General features: G+C 36.6%; 2 protein-coding genes across 5 annotated transcripts in view; one reads left to right on the top strand and one right to left on the bottom strand.

Moving 5' to 3' along the window:
- LOC106178313 (uncharacterized) overlaps positions 1–8,738 on the top strand; it is a 61,590-nt gene extending 52,852 nt beyond the window's left edge. For all 4 annotated transcript variants that reach the window (XM_087015853.1, XM_087015855.1, XM_087015852.1 and 1 more), the window contains 12 exons: positions 158–424; positions 819–947; positions 1,504–1,626; positions 2,136–2,264; positions 2,655–2,828; positions 3,286–3,347; positions 3,547–3,653; positions 3,935–4,119; positions 4,603–4,669; positions 4,981–5,086; positions 5,469–5,605; positions 6,005–8,738. In XM_087015853.1, the coding sequence (XP_086871979.1) occupies positions 158–424; positions 819–947; positions 1,504–1,626; positions 2,136–2,264; positions 2,655–2,828; positions 3,286–3,347; positions 3,547–3,653; positions 3,935–4,119; positions 4,603–4,669; positions 4,981–5,086; positions 5,469–5,605; positions 6,005–6,479 (1,961 nt within the window). In that variant the 3' untranslated portion in view covers positions 6,480–8,738. The remainder of the gene's footprint in view (positions 1–157; positions 425–818; positions 948–1,503; positions 1,627–2,135; positions 2,265–2,654; positions 2,829–3,285; positions 3,348–3,546; positions 3,654–3,934; positions 4,120–4,602; positions 4,670–4,980; positions 5,087–5,468; positions 5,606–6,004) is intronic.
- Positions 7,716–12,748, bottom strand: LOC106178324 (uncharacterized). Its single transcript, XM_013561457.2, has 5 exons — positions 12,505–12,748; positions 12,069–12,249; positions 11,567–11,776; positions 10,642–10,847; positions 7,716–10,031 (listed from the first exon to the last, which is right to left on the bottom strand). The coding sequence occupies exons 1-5, from the start codon at positions 12,646–12,648 to the stop codon at positions 9,342–9,344; spliced, it is 1,431 nt and encodes a 476-aa protein (XP_013416911.2). The 5' UTR covers positions 12,649–12,748; the 3' UTR covers positions 7,716–9,341.
- Between the last annotated feature and the right edge of the window lie 378 nt (positions 12,749–13,126).

Below are 13,126 nucleotides of genomic sequence, written 5' to 3'. Positions count from 1 at the left end.
CAAAAGTTCTTTACTTTTTATGTTGAAATATTTTTTGGATTTTGAGAGAAAATTCAGAAATAGGGAAATTCTTACATCAACTGTGGTGTTTTCCAACTATTTTGAAATCCCTCATTAACATTTCTGAATTTCACATTTATTTTACTTAACCCTATAGACACCAATGAATGCAGTGAGGGCACCCACGCCTGCCATGCCTCCCTGGGGGTATGCACCAACACAGAGGGGGCCTACACCTGCGCCTGTGTCTCTGGCTACACTGGGGACGGCGTGACCTGCACTGACCTGGACGAGTGTCTGGCCGCAGACTCTGGTGGCTGTGATGTCCTGAGGGGGCGTGGTCAGTGCCATAATTACCCTGGCTCCTACAACTGCAGCTGTCGCACTGGCTACCTGCTGGCTGATGACAGGAGAGTCTGTGATGGTGGGTCCACGTTCTGGTATACATATGTATAGGCAATTATTGAGCAGAGTGGCTTATAGCCCTTGATATCTTATATGCTAGTAGTGCCTTGGGTTTGAGCAAATAATGAGTCAGATAATAATGAGAGAAATGATAAAATAAATGGCAGTGATAATAATAATAATAATAATAATAATAATAATAATAATAATAATAATAATAGATATGATAACAATGATAATATTGATAAAAGTCATAAGGGTAATGAAAAAGACAATAATAGACAATTCTGATAACATATTAATAAAAAAGAAGTAATGATAACAACTATGATAATGATATCGATAGCATTAATGATGAAAAAGATAATAACAATGAAACAGTTGTAAAACCCTGCCCCTTTTCTCTCCCCCAGACATCAATGAGTGTGATGCAGCCAACCCCCGACATGACTGTAGCCAGCTGTGTGTGAACACTGACGGTACCTTCAGATGTGACTGCCAGCCTGGCTTTGTACTGGCTGCCGACCAGAAGAACTGCACAGGTACGCAGTACTATGAAAACCACTCAGAGAGTGCAGACTTTTGACTTACATCATGCTAATATATGAATCTAATATAAGAAAATAAATCGGTCGTAAATAGCTGTGATAAAGATCTGTAAAACTTATGATATAATTTTATATTTTAAGACATTGTAAAAATCTTTTGTAGATTGTTGTTTTTGTCCTCTGCTTAAAGATCTAAGATTCAAAAATAATGAACAAAAATGGCATGATAATTTATTTCATAACAAACATCTTATCTAGATATGTGAATATTTCCTTCTCAGTAGAAAATCTTAATCAAACAAGTGAAAACCAGTTCTGTGACATTTGCTATATCAAAATATTAAAACCGTGATATCAGATTTTTAATTTAATTTTATTTGTTATACAAATTTGGAAAAGCTGACAACACAAATATGGTTCAACACCATCAGGTGTTTCCTATCCAGTATGAGTGCAGAAAAAATAGGAGTAAAAGTATCCGTTGCCCTTTTTGAACTTAAGAAGAAAAAATGAACAGACCAGTAAGTTCCTATAATGTGTATTATTCCAGTGAAGACCAGTTGTGCTGCTGGCCATGGCTGCAGTGATCTGTGTGCTGTGGTGAATGGATCAGATACATGTCTGTGTCAGAACAACTTTTACCAGCTGGGATCTGATGGCAGGACTTGTATAGGTGGGTAGTTTATTATCATTCCTGCCCCCAACCTGATTAAGCAGCTCTAAACAATGTAATACTATGTAGAAATGCCAGTTATGATTATTATTTATTTATTTATTAATTATTATTTTTTATTGGGGGGGGGGGGGTACCATTGTGTTCACAATTCCCCATAACAGGGGCGTAACCAGACCTTTTAAAATTGTACGCACAGATTTTGAAAATTCCCAGGTACGATTATATTCCGTGAAAAATATACTGAATTTGTGGAGAATAATATCATGGTTGGCTCAAAAAATTGTACGCACAGTGCATCCGTGCGTATGCCTGGTTACGCCCCTGCATAACAGTAGAATTATGATATATGTCATTATGTATTTGTAATCTATGACATACATTGTGCCATGGTACTGGAAAACTCTCACTATCTGCTAATATTTAAAAAATATTTTACCATAATGCTTAAAATTCCATAATTATATTAATTGATTGGATTATTTCTTATTTCACAATTATTTCTCCAGACAAAGATGAGTGTGCAACAAGCAACCCATGTATTGGTAGTAACATTGCCTGCACGAACTTGGTGGGTGGCTATCGGTGCACGTGTACCAATGGGTACAAACTCAGTGCCACTGGACTGGAATGCAATGGTGAGTATTATATATATATTTTTTATTTTTCTGTTTAAAGAGAATTATGCACTTGGTATCTCTTACGTTTTATATCGGGATTATACTTAACAGTTTTAAGATATCTAAGTCATAATTTATAATTTGCAGTAATTTCACAGATTATGTCATGATTTTGAAAATGTCAATGTAATGCTAATGGAGACTGAGACTTTTCTGATTTGACTGACTTTTAATCTTAACATTGCACTATATATTTTAATACTTCAATAATATATCCGCCTGTATTTAATCATTGAAATTATTCATCTTATTCTGTTCATTTTACTCCTGTAAAGTCTACTGAACATTTTATATATGGATTTTAGATTAACAATAAATATTATTATTATTGTTATCTGTTTCATTCAGATCGTGATGGTGGTTTCACAGCCTGGGGGAACTGGTCTGATTGTACTGTGACCTGTGATGGTGGGACCCAGTGGAGGAACCGTTCCTGTACAAACCCTACACAGGTGGCCAATGGTCTGCCATGCTCTGGAGACTACACAGAAGTCCAGGCCTGCAACACTGAGTACTGCCCATGTGAGTGTTTTTCTTTATCTGTCTCTTCTTCTGAGAAGAATTTCATCAGCTGTGTTATGTTATAAGAATGATGTAATTTTTTTTCCTTCAGTCAACAGCTAATATTATATATAATACTACGTAGTTTTTACCTCCAGATGTCCTGCTAGACATCGAAATATTAAAGGTAAAAACTATCTCAATATTAACTGCTGACTGAAGAAAAAAATTACATCATTCTTTCTCTTCTTGTTTTCATAATATATAGCTTTCTATTTGTTTATGTTACTTAAAATGTATCAATATACTAAGATGTATTAATCCATTTTTGAGATTTTATATGTTAAATTGTTTTGGATTGTTTTGGGAGCTTCAAATTTGCTCATGCTTGCAATAGTGAAACTGCCAAGTTATGAATTTTTTAGGCATATTTGTGACTTGTATGGAAAAAAAATCAATGTGACTGTATTTTTTTCAGTAACTGCCACAGAGAGGACATATGGTGTCATTGTTACCCTGACTAATGTCACAGTTGCTCAGGTGAGCGATTCTTTCACCCCTCTTCATGCAGACTTGTTAGGCTTTGACAGTTGCCAACATGACAGTAATGTGCAGAATTAGCAAAATCATCAAAAAAGAAGTTATAACTTACTTTTAGTGGAAATAAACTAGTGCAACTTCACATTTACTTTAATGGTGCTACGCTTTCTGATCTAATAGAAACTTTGTGTTAATTTAGGTGACCTCCATCAAGGACCTTATTGTCAGTGTGATAGTGACTGCTGTGAATGACTTCTGTAACCTGCCCAGCTCCTTTAGTGTCTGCTGTCCTAACAGCGGAACAAGGTCAGTTAACACACACACACACACACACACACACACACACACATGCAGAGAGAGAGAGAGAGAGAGAGAATGCATGATGGACTCACAATGCTAAAACTGAAGCATGCATGGTCAGTTAGAAGTTTATTCTTCCCACACACACACAGAGAGATAGGGATGTTTCATTTAATGCATTTGCACAAAACCATTTATGTCTTACCTAGTAATTTCTTTTAGCACATCTTGAGAACCAACTCACCTGAGAACCCACCTGATGCATACATTTTTTCAACCTTTTTCAGAAACAGCACTGGCAATGAAACACTGGCCTTCACTAACACATCCTTTGTCCAGATCGGTGGCAGCTATCCTCGCCCCAACCCATTTGATGCCACCAAGACGGATCTCCTGGTGGTAGCCAAGGCCCCCAGGGACAATGACTTGTGTGCTTCTGGTGTGATCACATCAGGCAGAAAGAAACGAGCAGGTGAGCACTTGAGTAATCGCATGCTAACATGCACACATGCACCCACTGTAAAACATACTGGTATAGCGGAGAGTTATAGAATACCGGTAGTATGTTTTTTTTTTTTTTACTTGCTGATAAATATGAAAAAAGAAATACACATTTCAATATTTTTTACTAATGTAAAGTAACTTTCAGAAGCAGTCTGATTATACAGCAGTGCATTGTTTCCAGCGTTTTTATCTATGATCCTATCGTACGAGAACATAATTTTTCCACTTTTCATGTATCTACAAGTCTAGCTCCATTTTCAATTAACTTTACTTGTTATATAAACAGTCCATGTAAATATCAATCAACTGGTTTACTTTACTACATAAAAGTACAATTTCATGATTGAAAACATGTATATAACAATCATACATAATATGTATATGATTATGGTGACATGCACATGTACTATATGTATCTTTACCTTATCTGTTCCTTATCTATTTACTTCAGTTAACTTGGACACTTCCACAGAGCTTGTCATTGACCAGGCAACACTACAGACTACTGTGCATAGTGCGTAAGTAGCATATTTATATGTTGTAGTGTGCATGTGTGTGTGTGTGTGTGCACGCGCGCTACTTCAAAATCAATACTCTATATGAGCTAGGGGACTGCAGATTTAGTGAGCTGTAGGAATACAGTACTTTCTTGACATTATATCTCGCACTAACTCACTCTCTCCATGTGTGATGACACGCCTGGCCAGGTAAATAAGATCATCAAGAAATTGAAAGCTAAGTTTGAGATGTTTACTTTCTTTCTTTTTCTTTCTTTCTTTCAACCACCAGACATGTGGTGTGATAATTACTCTGTTTGGTATTGTTCCAGGGCTACATCCATCCTGGCAGTTGTGTCATCAGCATACCCCAGCCTCAGTGTCATCTTGGCAGTCATCACCCCAGCGGACCAGACGACCACTGCAGCACCTCTTAATGTAAGCCACTGCATCTGTGACACAACTTTAGACATCTTTTTGAACTGTTCATTGTGATAATTGTTTAATATTAAAATATGCAATAAAAAACTATTTGAAATATGATTAAAGAAATTAAAATAAACACTGGGTTTGGGACATAATTAGTGCAAGCAAAGTTTAAGTATTTAAATTGCTATTTGACTCTACTGAATATTACCATAATAATTCATGGTGTCTTATAGTACATGTACCTTTGATTTCAATTTGCTAATTAATATGCTTTCTCTTGGTATTATAATCGCTGTTAATGCAGAATATTTATGGAGATCATACTTGATTGTCATGTTTCACACTCTTGTTTAATCTAATGATATATACCTGAACTCTTTTCCAATATCAGACCACATTAGTCTCTAACACTACTGAGGCAGTGGCCCCAGCCCCAACGGACATGACATGGGCGTATATAGTTGGGGGTGTGCTTGGCACCTGTGTCCTGATAGTTGTCATAGTGGTGGTGGTCCTGGTGGTGATGAAGTAAGTGTTCAGTCTGGCTCACAGCTTGTTGAGTAAACTGGGAGGGGATGGGAATCATTCCAGATAGCTAGCTATAAGGGTGATCATTCCCATGGAATTGATGGAGCCAATTCTGCGGGGACTCTTACTGAGTGCAAACAGTTTAACTGAATGACACGCCTCCTGGCATTGGGTAGAATACAGAAGTATTTTGTTGAATCTTCCTGTACATGTGTTTTTTTTTTTTCATCTTCACTATTTGCTCTAGACTTTTTTATAGGCCAACAAAAAAAAGGAAAATAAAAAAAAACATTTATCATGCATGTGTCTCGAGATAACATTTTTTGAGCAGCAATGTCCACAGTTGCTGTAACAGTTCCACACTAACAACGTGTTAATTATGTCTGTTGACTTTTCTAGGGGTAAGAAGCAGAAGATTGATCCATCGGAAGGATCTAATGAGGAGTCTGAGGGGCGTTACAGGACCACGATTACCTCCTCAGGGGACCCCACCATACAGACAACCCACTACAACAGAGAAGTAACTCAAGTCAGTGCAACCACTGGGTTTACCCTGCACTCGGCACCTGAGTCAACATTTGTGCCATCTACCACTGATCTAAAGTCTTCAGACCCAGATTTAAGACCATCAACTGGGAGCCAGAGTCTGAAGTCGAGAGGATCCACCAGTCAGAATGAAGAGAACAGTGAGCCAATGAAAAGAGAGCAGTCATCTAACAGTCTGTCTGTGGGTATTGGTGGAGAGATGGTGTCTTCCCAGCCCAACACCCCTGGGCGTAACTCCCTCACCCCTGTGATGCCACTGGATTCTAGCGAGGTTCCTGGACCTGCCACTTACAACATGCCTGGGGAGCTTGAGAAGGACCAGGTGTAGACAGTGGGTGATGTTATTCATGGATATAAATGTGGACTTGAAATGACAGGGAAATCTTTGAATGTGGAAAAATTCCACTTCCAGGAAAGTTAAGGCTACTAGTTCCTATAAGATCTTTCATTTTAGACATAATACGGTCTGTAAATTTTTGATGTACTCTTAATTCATTAAATTCAGTTTTGACTGCATTTGGTTCTCCATTTTGAAACATACAAACTGTGTCCATATGTACCTGTATTGCATTCTTTCTGAGATACCAAACTGAACTCCATAAGATGTTCACATTCCAATGTACATCAGGATTGGGGAATATTCAGTAGTTGTTCCCATTGTCCAGTTATTATTGTGTAAAAGCATCTGTGATAGACTTCCATTTATATAGCATTTATTAAAAGATCTTTATTTTATAACTTTTGTGCAGCTTATAATATGTGCAAATAATTCCAGTGTGGTATTTTTAAAATCTAAATAACATTCCTACAGTACAGTACACTATGGAGTTAGGTACTGTTGGAGACTCCCTTTTAAATCTGTTTTTACTTAATATATTTGGATTGATTAACAGCAGTCTAATGTACATGCAGTGCTGTGTCATGTAAACTAGCATAATACAATATTATACCAAATAATTTTGGAGGTATTTTCCTATTAATACTACAACCATATGTAACTGTGCTCAGCGTTGTGTCCTTTGTGCTCATTATATTTATTGTTAGAGCAGTATTATCTCATTTTTAGAACACTGCAGGCTAATGTATATACCTATTTGGTGAGAGCTGCAGTACTGTGGTAGTTCAAATGAAGTATTTCAGCCTGTCAGGTAAATTATTTTCTATGAAGTAAAACTTGGATTTCACATGATTATACCATTTGCAGAAACAAAATTAATATTTGGACAGCTTAAACTTTTAGTAATTCCCTGTGAACACATAATAGTTGCCAATGACTTCTCGCTAAATTAATAAAAACTAATTGGCTCTAAAAAAAAAAAAAAAAAATGATATGATGGACTTTCATTGGTAGCTAGAAGAAACACAGGGTTTCATTTATTTGACACAGTAAGCGCACATGGTAAATGTCACAAAATCAGTTCTGTGCCTTTTGATTATATAAGATCTTCAGTCCACTGTCGGGATTGTTTCCTTTCTACATAGTGGAAGACGTGAAATATCTCCATTTTTTATTATATCTAACCGGTTATGGATTTAATATGGAAAGGATTTTTTTTTGGGGGGGGGGGGGGCAAATTTTTCCTTGATGTGAATTTTTGAAGGACATGGATTATAAGAAAGCTTTCCAATTTGTATTATATTATGTATTTATTCGGATATGGACTTTGTGCATATATACATTTTTTTTTTAGGTTTTAAATTATTAACATTAAGATAAATGTGGTAAGCAACATTAGCCTCAAAAGTTAGTGTGATGCTATCAGGTTTGTCTTTTGGTTAAAAATCACTGAGATTCACACAATGAAAGATATTAGTCTGAATTTGTATCTTTTACTAAATTTGAAATTCCCAAATGGCATGTCTGTGTTGTGAAGTGATGTAGAATAATTTATAGCCCCGTTTTATATGGTGACCTATACCGCTCTAGTATTCTTCATCTGTAATTATACTTTATATCATCTTTTAATTTTCCAATATTTTGAATGTAGTCATTGTCTGTCAAGTAACCTTACATGCATTTACATGCTGGACATAATAATATAACTCTTTTAAATGTTATCTGCAATGGTGAAGCCTTTAAGTCATTACATTTTATATAGCCTTCACTTTTTCTAAATGCTGTCCACTTTTTCTTTCAAGTATTGTTTTTTGTAAAGTTGTATTATTGCAAAGTACATGCATGAACCAGAACTCCAGTGCAGACAGTTTTCTCAACTAGCACCAGATTAACTGTAGATGGCACCACTTACCACTACTTCTGATCCAGTACAATGGAGTGCAAATGGGTTTCTATTATGTGGAACTATTCATGATCTTCCATAGGTTGGCAAGATGGTCAGCAAGATAGCCTACATGTGGTCTTCAATGCACTTTTACCAGTATTTCACTCGTAAAAGATTTAGCTCTAAAGATTCATCAAACATTGGGATTGGTCTACAACTAAAAATGTTTTATGGGTGTCCAATAAGTATAATAGGACCAAAATGGAATCTGTTTGAAACATGCATTTAATTCAAACCATAGTCACACAGGAATACTTTTTAAATAAAGAGATTAATTTGTAATAAACTAGGTGTGCAAAAAGAAAGATGTGTGCATTTTTATTTCTGACATCGGATTTCAATTTTGGTTGCTTGTGATTGTCCATGCTGTAACTGTCGCTATAATTTGACACTAACTGCCAATTCTATTTTATTTTAAAATTCCTTGAAACTTGAGATATATTTATTTTATTTGCTTTTTTGCATATATTTCTCCATCATTAGCCCAATGCTGACAGAAAAGTACTTTAACAGCAAGTAACAAAGTTTATGTTCACATTTTAAAAGTTGTCTATAACAATTATATTCCATAATATTTCAATCATTTTAAAATAATTTTTCATACAGTGTACTCTTATAGTTTCTGTATATATATAAAAACATATTCAGATAAAATCGCCCCATTTAAACAGAAATCTTGTGACAGAAAAAAAATTTATAAATTATGTGCACTAACCCTTGGTTTTTTAGAGATATATCCACGAATACAAAAGACTTATATAACACATAAGCAATATTTCTCACTGGCAGATAATTATAGACACTCCCCCTCACAAAAAAACATCTTCTGAGATGGCCCCTAGCCCTGAACCACAACAACAACAACAACAACAACAATAATAATAGTTATAATATACAATAAGCAGATACTACAGTTTAGCAAAGAGGTCTGCTGTCAACATCATGTGGTCTGAGGCATGGAGGGCTTCATCAGGCACAGCGTACACCAGCCTCAAACTATCCCCCAGTAACCAGTAGCCAAAACTTGCTGCCAGAGTCAGGCAGAGAATGCAGTATAACACCTGAGGTCCCGGAGGAAGATAGCACAGTGGGCAGTATTGGAAGATAACAGACTGCTTGGCTCTCTTTGTGAACGAAGATAAGCTGATGTACAACTCGGGGTTGAACAGACACAGTATGAATGGCGATTTTCTCAGCTGCTGGATTCGGTTCATCGTGAACATAACTTGTAGCATAGCGAAGATTAACTGTCCAATGCAGAATATGAGAAGGATCACAGTCATTTGAATATGTGTGTACAGTTCAGGCAGACATTCAGTACAGTAGGGTACCAGACAAGTCTTCTGGTTTCCACCGCGAACGCAAACTCCGCAGCGACAGGAAGCTCTGGGACCGCAATCGTGAGGGCATGAATAACCTTTAAACCCTTGCCGTGCATTCTGGGACGCCTCTAAAATGCGGTAAAACCTCTCTCGTAGTATTGCTTGGTAGTACCTGTCCCTGTACGCAGTACCACTTCCGTCCAGTCTCGCCGTCAGGACCTTGACCCCAGTGGACACCAGTATCCTATCTGGACGACTCTCCAAACCTGGGGTGGGCTGAAATTGAAAAAAAAAGGGGGGTGGGGGGTAGATATAAAATACAAAATACATAATAATAATAATAATGCATTAACAGTGGGTCTGGGGAAGGGGGAGGGCATAATGGACCAGGTACCCCCCCCCCTTCCTCTCCCCAGATTCAGAGGTAAACTCTTCTATTTACCAAAAAAACCTGCTGACGTATCAAGCAATACAAGTCAAAGCTGAGCTTATTTCCAATCCCAGTTCATTACACATTCCAGTGAATTTATCTTAATCAAGTATTTTACATCTGCCTAGCAAGTCAAGGTGAAAGCTTATCATCATTATGCCATGGAACCAAACTGCCGACTTAATGCTGTATGTCACAATGAAAAAGATATCCTACATGGCCTACTTAATTTTCAGTGTGTTTTGTAATAAAGAAAACTTGATATTTTAAATACAGTTAACTGATTCTAAGAAAAACCTGCAATGAAAAAAAAAAAACTTAAACACTACAATAACAATTATCATTTGTGTTACTGAAGGCAACAGTGCAAAAAAATGTCACTGTAAAGGCAGAAAACCTAGAAATCTACATTAAAATCATGCATAAATCATGTACAAAAAATCTACAAATAATTACCATATTACTAAATGTCAAGCCTTCCTCGTGGCTGTACTGTAGTGATGTCCAAACATCTCTAAAACGCGGCCCACCATAGCGGAACTGGCTGTCAGCATAGCACTTTTTCTTGCTCCATTTATAACTGGTCAACAGATGGATTGGCATCTCGAAATCTGTGTAAGTGTTGAAGTCTCCCAGAATTACGACATTTCTCAGATGATTTCCTACAAAAGACGTGTGCAGCGTAAACGCAGGGTGTGAGAAAAACATTAAGGATGTTTCATTCACAGAAAACTGTTATTACAGCTTTACACAAAGTGTGAAAAGGTAATTTTACATTATAATTGTTTCTCTTAAATCAAACTTTGAATCAATATTCTTCAACCTTGTATATTTCAGTGTCCACTCCAAGAATCTACTGGTATTTATGAAATGATCATTTGGAAAGTCTTAAATCAATGTATGTAGAAAAGATAACACCTTTATCACTATAATGTTAATCATATTCGCATTCAATATGCTATAAGTTATAACTTTTATCACTTTCAGGTTATTCAAACTTATGTTCAATAAGCTAAAACTGCTATCACTTTCATGTTAATCATGCTCAAGTTCAATACTAGTATGCTATAATAGAAGTGCTATCAATTTCAGGTTAATCATGCTCACGTTCAATATGCTATAAGATAGAAGTGTTATCACTTTCACATTAATCACGCTCACGTTCAATGTGCTATAAGATAGAAGTGTTATCACTTTCACATTAATCATGCTCACGTTCAATATGCTATCAGATAGAAGTGCTATCACTTTCACGTTAATCATGCTCACGTTCAATATGCTATAAGATAGAAGTGTTATCACTTTCACATTAATCATGCTCATGTTCAATATGCTATAAGATAGAAGTGTTAACTATCACTTTCACATTAATCATGCTCACGTTCAATATGCCCCAGCACATCTCTCGCATTACTGCACTGCTGCTGCCTGTCATAAGAAAAATGCACTACAGCCAAGTTGAAGATCCCCATTCCTCTAATGCCAATACGCATGTGCACAACAACACGCTTGTTTGTGTCTGGACCTTTGTTGTATATGAGAGGCTGAATCTTGGTCAAAATCATGGGATGTCTACTTAGTACTCCTATACCTGAAATTATGTTAAATTCAATTTGGAATATGTTCAACATACTATAGATATGTCCATACCAAATGAAATGCATACATATCCCCTACTTGCTTCATTGTCCAAACAATAGAATGCATGCCAAAAAGGTAGGTCTCTTTTTTTAAATTTATTAATTTTGTTGCCAATAATCCCTAATCCACCAGCTGCATCTACACGTACAAGTCTGTTTGAAAGTGAAGTACTAGCAAATGGTCTTGCCAAAAGATCTATATGGTATAGCAGTAATATAAATGACTGTTCTTATATGTTTTACCTTCTTTCTCCCATCCCGACAAGTAACTGTCTTGCACCTGTTCCACTTCATTGACTGGATGGAAATGACTCCATTTATATTCAGGAAGAAGTGCTTGAAGTTCTGCTATTTGTGTGTGCTTCCCCTTCTCGCTTGCTCTGACTTCCTGTAATGCTATCAAGTCAGGGTGAACAGTTTTGATCTGCAAAGGAAATAAACTGTGGGCTAAGATCTATGATAAAGGGCTTAATATTGATTTACACTTACTGTACTACAGTACGTACTGTACAGTATCTGTATCTGTCAATATACGTCTAAAGAAACCACTGCTGGTATATGATACTGACATTTACAAATTATGATAGTAATATACAAGTGTTGCGTGTTTTAAAAATTTTTTAAAATTTTGATATCATGTATAAAGATGGGCACGAAAGAGAGAGAGAGAGAGGATTACCATTTCGGCTATCCGATACTTTCGCACTTCCCAGTGAAACATAATGTTCCAGAGGTTCAGTGTTGCTGCCCGGAGTATCCCACAGCCGAAAGAAAGCTGCAAAACCAATATGCACGAGTACAAAGGTATCCTTCCGTTTTCCATCTGTAATCTATATGTTTTGCGGAATGCCCACTCTCTCACTTTACAACCACTCTGCCATTCTCGCTACAACAGTTTACTTCAATCACAAATATACACCGATTCTCATTGAAGGCTGGTTTCCTCAAGACAGTACCAAGTCGTTAGATCAGACAACTATTTCATTTCAAGAAGTCTGTGATTTCAAGCTTGTAGTGACAAGAAGACAAGAGACAAACCCCCTCCCATGCTGGATTTAAGTCTTCACCATTCCCTGGGAGCATTTGTATCAGTAAAAATATTGTCTAAATTTTCTGGTGAGACAAATACACACACTGGACAAAAGAAGTGTCACCCCTACTGAGCCAATACTATGGGGGAGATAAATGACTGCGGAATAATATGCTCCTGGTATCATTTTGTTAACATCAAATTTAAAAAAAAATCACAAAATGAGAACAATATATACATTCTACCAAAATATGCAGTTTCAAGTCCAAAA

This window comes from Lingula anatina, chromosome 6 (assembly GCF_051362555.1).
Source record: "Lingula anatina isolate TDL-2025a chromosome 6, LinAna3.0, whole genome shotgun sequence".
Taxonomy (NCBI): Eukaryota; Metazoa; Brachiopoda; class Lingulata; order Lingulida; family Lingulidae; genus Lingula; species Lingula anatina.
Note: the sequence above shows the minus strand (reverse complement) of the source record. Positions and strands in the feature narration are given on the sequence as shown.